The sequence below is a fragment of the Cyclopterus lumpus genome, chromosome 17 (assembly GCF_009769545.1).
Source record: "Cyclopterus lumpus isolate fCycLum1 chromosome 17, fCycLum1.pri, whole genome shotgun sequence".
Lineage (NCBI taxonomy): Eukaryota > Metazoa > Chordata > Actinopteri > Perciformes > Cyclopteridae > Cyclopterus > Cyclopterus lumpus.
In genome coordinates this window covers 21,059,629-21,066,804 of record NC_046982.1, presented here as the reverse complement: position 1 = coordinate 21,066,804, position 7,176 = coordinate 21,059,629, and the positions used below count along the sequence as shown (strand labels likewise).

The 7,176-nt window shown below is 39.7% G+C and overlaps 1 protein-coding gene across 1 annotated transcript; it reads left to right on the top strand.

Annotated features, from left to right (window-relative positions):
• The first annotated feature begins 5,318 nt into the window (after window positions 1-5,318).
• LOC117746070 (gastrula zinc finger protein XlCGF57.1-like) lies at window positions 5,319-6,317 on the top strand. Its single transcript, XM_034554881.1, has 2 exons — window positions 5,319-5,667; window positions 5,752-6,317. Exons 1-2 carry the CDS (start codon window positions 5,355-5,357, stop codon window positions 6,297-6,299), a joined length of 861 nt encoding a protein of 286 aa, XP_034410772.1. The 5' UTR covers window positions 5,319-5,354; the 3' UTR covers window positions 6,300-6,317.
• Window positions 6,318-7,176: the final 859 nt, after the last annotated feature.

The window sequence follows — 7,176 nt, the reverse complement described above, 5'->3', positions numbered from 1 at the left end:
AAGATTTACAGCACAGGGAAGTCTGAAGGCACACATGAGAATCCACACAGGAGAGAAACCATTTGGTTGTGATGTTTGTGGGAAAAGATTCAATCGACAGGGACATCTGAAGACACATATGATAGTCCACACAGGAGAGAAACCATTTGGTTGTGATGTTTGTGGGAAAAGATTTACAGCACAGGGAAGTCTGAAGGCACACATGATAATCCACACAGGAGAGAAACCATTTGGTTGTGATGTTTGTGGGAAAAGATTCAATCAACAGGGACATCTGAAGACACATATGATAGTCCACACAGGAGAGAAACCATTTGGTTGTGATGTTTGTGGGAAAAGATTCAATCAACAGGGACATCTGAAGAAACACATGAGAGTCCACACAGAAGAGAAACCATTTGGTTGTGATGTTTGTGGGAAAAGATTCAATCAACAGGGAATTTTGAAGAGACACATGAGAGTCCACACAGAAGAGAAACCATTTGGTTGTGATGTTTGTGGGAAAAGATTAAGCCTGAAGCAAAATCTGAAGACACACATGAGAGTCCACACAGGATAGAATGTGTTTCTTCCAGTAGTGACGGATTAATGATATAAGTTGTACTCTTTCATTTTTGTTTATTAAAAAAATATGTTGATAGTTTTTAAATATTTCCTGTCATTTGTTTGTAAATGAGATGGAAGGCAAAGTGTTTTCTAAACATTTGATGAATCTTTATTCAAAACAATGACAACATACTGAGTGTCTGTGATGGAGGAAACTAAAAACTGTACAAATATACATCTGTATTTAAAATGCATTTTCCCTGTAATGTTTTACAATCTACATAAAGAGACTTTTGAAAGTTTACTTTATGTTACTGAAACTTTGTTAACACTTCTTCTCACAGATCCCATTGATTTGTATGATTCTCTAGAAATAAGCTTCTATGTAACTATAAACTCAGGAAGCTTCTTGGAAAAGATTTGATGGATAGTTAGCGGAAAAGTAGAGACAGTATTTAACTGCCTGGTCCAATTAGTGTCTTGTGTCACCTAGAAAGCCTTTTATTTTATTTGTACTATTGTCTACAGGTTAGCAAATAGTTTCACATATATATGAATAATATCAATTAGCTGTAGTACAACAAGAGGAGCCCATTGATGTACGATATTAATTATGTCAGCCTACACCATCCTACAGTGGAGCTATTGAATATTGTTTCCATAAAATATTCAAAGTAATTAATAATTACTATAATACCGAACTGCAGATGTGTCGTAAAGTTGGAAAGATGTTCACAGATTCGGACTTAAACGGAGTTAAAAGACAAAGACACCTCTCTGTGACCGGAGTGACGTCGACAACAAGCGACAACCTTCAATAACATTGGTCTCAAAGTGCCGCCAGCTGGGAGACGTGAGCCCAGGGACCGTCTGCAAAGAGCAATCCGTAAAATACATACTCCAAAAATATTCAATAGCTTCACTGTAAAATACTTTTTTATAACCAAAATGTATTTCATACATCAAGGGGCTCCCCTTTGTTTTACTACATCTGTTATTTTGAAAAAAATATATTTTGAATAATTATTTTGAATATGTTATGGAAACAATATTCACAATAGCTTCACTGTTATAAAGTATAGGCTGACATAATTAATACCATACATCTAGGGGCTCCCCTTGTTGTACTACATCTGTCATTTTGAAAAAAATATATTTTGAATAATTATTAATTAGATAATAATAAGAGACCGTAAGCTTTTGAAAACAAATCAATAATTTTGATTGTAGGTTTCACCTGTAAATCATTTTTCAAGAATAAAGTGTTACTGTGCCGTTAATCACGGTTCACCAGTGGAAGCATGGAGACGTAATAAAAGGTAAACAAAGAGGACAGCACGAGGGTGTTCAGCCTGGTGAATTACACTTCCTCAAGCTCAAAGCTAAAGGGAGAGAGCTGCTGTCCCTCAGACATGAAGAGTTACTGACTACTGACCCCTGGTGGTGAAAACAGGTCAGTGCACCAGAGTGTAACATAAATATAAAATAATACTTTGAACCAGGTTGTTTATGTTAATAAAGTAATACTATGTACGATGTTGTTTATGTTAATAAAGTAATACTATGAACCAGGTTGTTTATGTTAATAAAGTAATACAATGAAACAGGTTGTTTATATTAATAAAGTAATACTATGAACTAGGTTGTTTATATTAATAAAGTAATACTATGAACCAGGTTGTTTATGTTAATAAAGTAATACTATGAACCAGGTTGTTTATGTTAATAAAGTAATACAATGAAACAGGTTGTTTATATTAATAAAGTAATACTATGAACCAGGTTGTTTATGTTAATAAAGTAATACTATGAACCAGGTTGTTTATGTTAATAAAGTAATACTATTAAACAGGTTGTTTTTGTTGTTATGGCGCATCACTTTAAGAACACGGACGAAGTTTCAAAGATGGAGGTTTTTGTAGTCCATCTCCTGGACATTGTAGTTTCACCGCTGCAGACTGACGTCACTAACATGCGCCTGCCGTCTCTTCATAACTACGTAGAGTCAGATCCTCTGAACACCGCGTTGTCTTTTCCTAACTCCTCATGAACTCTCCTTCCCATCGTTCCTTGACCGCGTGTCGTTTTCCACAGAGGTCAAGGAGAAGTGGTTAGGAATCGACGTTAGGAGGTCATCATTGACTATTCGGCCGCAGCCTTGGTCGCCATGTCTCGAGGAGAAACGCTGAGACTGTTGGTGAAGCAGCGAGTCCACGCGGTCGTTGAAGAGGCTTTTGGGCTGTTGGACACATTAACAGCAGCTTATGAGGACTCCGTTTGTGCTCTAAGAGAACAGGAGCGACTCACATCAGGTCGGTGCTTCTTCATTACTGATCCCGGTGTGCGAGATTAACTGGTTTTAAATTAACTGGTTTTAAATTAACTGGTTTTGTTTGCGTGCGTGAGGCAGATGTCTCGTAGGAGCGGCCTCTCGGGACCCACGTCGACTAACTAGAAAACACACATTTCCATCGCTTAGCCTCTGTGTCACGTTCTTTTTATGGGATGTTTTTAAAGACTAAACACGGATTAACTAGTTTATGAATTAACTGGTTTTGTTTGTTTGCGTGCGTGAGGCAGATGTGTCGTAAAGTTGGAAAACTATTCACAGATTCGGACTTCCGGGCTCAATAGCTCTTTCGTGAAACGGAGATAAAAGACAAAGACACCTCTCTGTGACCGGAGTGACGTCGACAACAAGCGACAACCTTCATTTGACCAAACCGGGCCGGTGCGTCGTGTTCACTTAACAGCTGCAGCGGTGGTCCGTCTCGGTCACCAGATTCGTCTCACATTCACCAACATATTGCTGGAGATGTTCAAGCCACATTTCATACTACAGGTTGCGCCACTGATAATTAAAAAAAAGTCTAAAGTAATTTAAACATTTACTTATGATGTCACATCTCGTCGGTGTCCAGGGAACGGACGTAGGAGATGGCGAGTCGCCAAGAATCTTGGCCGTCGCGCATGCGCAGTCATAACCTGTTTACGCCGTAACGTAAGGGCAAGGCAAGTTTATTTATAGAGCACAATTCATACACAAGGCAATTTAAAGTGCTTTACAGCTACATCAAATTACAAAAAGGCAAATCAAATCATTCCATAAAAATATTAATATATTAATTATATTAAAAGCAAAGAGTGCATATAAAATACTTTCAGTTGTCAAATAGAACCGTTTTCAGCCTGGATTTAAACATTGTCAGAGTTGAGGCCTGTCTCACATCTTCTGGAAGACTGTTCCAGATTTGAGCATAAAAGTGAAACGCAGCCTCCCCGTGTTTAGTCCTGACTCTGGACCAGCAGGAGACCACTCCCTGAGCTTCCCAGAGCCCGAGATGGTTCATATGGCTCTAACATGTCACACATGTACTTCGGTGCTAGACCATGAAGAGATTTGTACACAAGCAGAGTGTTTTAAAGTCTATTCTCTGAGCAACAGGAAGCCAGTGCAAAGACCTGATCACTGGACTAATATGGATTAAATTAATTATCATAACTTTCTTTCTGTATTAATTTAAAAAATAACCTTATTTACATGTGCAAGTGCATATAAAATCCACTACAATTCAACATATGTGATATCCTCCTACCTTGTATAAAAGCAATATTTTACATTAAATATTCCATATTTATTCCAGTGCCCTTTGCACCAATGCACTGCTGTTTACAATTGTTATTGTTTTATGTATTTGTGTGTTTGTACATGAAGAGCAACAAATAAACATGAAGTCAAATTCCTTGAATGTCTCCACTAATGAAAGTCGATATCAGTCTGAAGTCACGTTGTTCATAATGTGCTCCCTGCAGATGTCCAGCAGCTGTTTGTGATTACAGCCGATGTCCCCCCTGAGTGCCTGGACCTGAACCAGGAGGACCCGGAGCCCCTCCACATAAAAGAGGAGCCAGAGCCCCTTCACTTAAAAGAGGAGCCAGAGCCCCTCCACTTAAAAGAGGAGCCAGAGCCCCTCTACATAAAAGAGGAGCCAGAGCCCCTCCACATAAAAGAGGAGCCAGAGCCCCTTCACTTAAAAGAGGAGCCAGAGCCCCTCCACTTAAAAGAGGAGCCAGAGCCCCTCTACATAAAAGAGGACCCGGAGCCCCTCCACCTAAAAGAAGAGCCAGAGCCCCTCTACATAAAAGAAGAGCCGGAGCCCCTCTACATAAAAGAGGAGCCAGAGCCCCTCCACTTAAAAGAGGAGCCAGAGCCCCTCCACATAAAAGAGGACCTGGAGGATCTCTGGACCCGTCTAGAGGGAGAGCAGCTTACGGTGCTGGAGGAGGCCGATATCACCAAGTTCTCATTCACTGTTGTTACTGTAAAGAGTGAAGATGACAAACCTCAGACCTCACGGCTTCATCAAAGCCAGACGGAGGACAACAGAGAGGCGGAGCCTCCAGCCGGCAGGTCAGCTACACCAATAAAAATAGAACCTGATGGAGAGGACTGTGGGGGATCAGGACCAGCCAGGAACCTAAATCCACATCGGCATTCACATCCAAATACTGATAATGAAAAGGCTTCAGAATCTTCTGAGACTGAAGTCAGTTGTGGTGATTGGCAAGAAGCTTTGTCAGATTCTGGACCTGAAAGTGAAGACAGGGACAATGTCTGGAAGGAGACCAGGGCACCTGAGTCTGCTGCACATGCCCTGAAATATAAGGATGCCCTTGTAAGTCATGTGGGATGTAACACTGGCAACAAATCCAATGAATCACCATCAAAAGTGCTCACGAAAGAGAAACCATTCAAATGTGATGTTTGTGGAAAAAGATTTACAGCACAGGGAAGTCTGAAGGCACACATGAGAATCCACACAGGAGAGAAACCATTTGGTTGTGATGTTTGTGGGAAAAGATTCAATCAACAGGGACATCTGAAGACACATATGATAGTCCACACAGGAGAGAAACCATTTGGTTGTGATGTTTGTGGGAAAAGATTTACAGCACAGGGAAGTCTGAAGGCACACATGAGAATCCACACAGGAGAGAAACCATGTGGTTGTGATGTTTGTGGGAAGAGATTTACAGAACAGGGAACGCTGAAGGCACACATGAGAGTCCACACAGGAGAGAAACCATTTAGTTGTGATGTTTGTGGAAAAAGATTTACATGTCAGGGACATCTGAAGACACACATGAGACTCCACACAGAAGAGAAACCATTTGGTTGTGATGTTTGTGGGAAAAGATTTACAGCACAGGGAAGTGTGAAGACACACATGAAAATCCACACAGGAGAGAAACCATTTGGTTGTGATGTTTGTGGGAAAAGATTTACAGCACAGGGAACGCTGAAGAAACACATGAAAATCCACACAGGAGAAAAACCATTTAGTTGTGATGTTTGTGGAAAAAGATTTACATGTCAGGGACATCTGAAGACACACATGAGACTCCACACAGAAGAAAAACCATTTGGTTGTGATGTTTGTGGGAAAAGATTTACTGCACAGGGAAGTGTAAAGACACACATGAGATTCCACACAGGAGAAAAACCATTTAGTTGTGATGTTTGTGGGAAAAGATTTACAGCACATGGAAGTGTGAAGACACACATGAGACTCCACACAGGAGAAAAACCATTTAGTTGTGATGTTTGTGGAAAAAGATTTACATGTCAGGGACATCTGAAGACACACATGAGAGTCCACACAGGAGAGAAACCATTTGGTTGTGATGTTTGTGGGAAAAGATTAAGCCTGAAGCAAAATCTGAAGAGTCACATGAGAGTCCACACAGGATAGAATGTGTTTCTTCCAGTAGTGACGGATTAATGATGTAAGTTGTTCTCATTCATTTTTGTTTATTAAAAAAATATGTTAATAGTTTTTAAATATTTCCTGTCATTTGTTTCTACATGAGATGGAAGGCAAAGTGTTTTCTAAACATTTGATGAATCTTTATTCAAAACAATGACAACATACTGAGTGTCTGTGATGGAGGAAACTAAAAACTGTACAAATACATCTGTATTTAAAATGCATTTTCCCTGTAATGTTTTAAAATCTACATAAAGAGACTTTTGAAAGTTTACTTTGTGTTACTGAAACTTTGTTAACACTTCTTCTCACAGATCCCATTGATTTGTATAATTCTCTAGAAATAAGCTTCTATGTAACTATAAACTCAGGAAGGTTCTTGGAAAAGATTTGATGGATAGTTAGCGGGAAAGTAGAGACAGTATTTAACTGCCTGGTCCAATTAGTGTCTTGTGTCACCTAGAAAGCCTTTTATTTTATTTGTACTATTGTCTACAGGTTAGCAAATAGTTTCACATATATATGAATAATATCAATTAGCTGTAGTACAACAAGAGGAGCCCATTGATGTACGATATTAATTATGTCAGCCTACACCATCCTACAGTGGAGCTATTGAATATTGTTTCCATAAAATATTCAAAGTAATTAATAATTACTATAATACCGAACTGCAGATGTGTCGTAAAGTTGGAAAGATGTTCACAGATTCGGACTTAAACGGAGTTAAAAGACAAAGACACCTCTCTGTGACCGGAGTGACGTCGACAACAAGCGACAACCTTCAATAACATTGGTCTCAAAGTGCCGCCAGCTGGGAGACGTGAGCCCAGGGACCGTCTGCAAAGAGCAATCCGTAAAA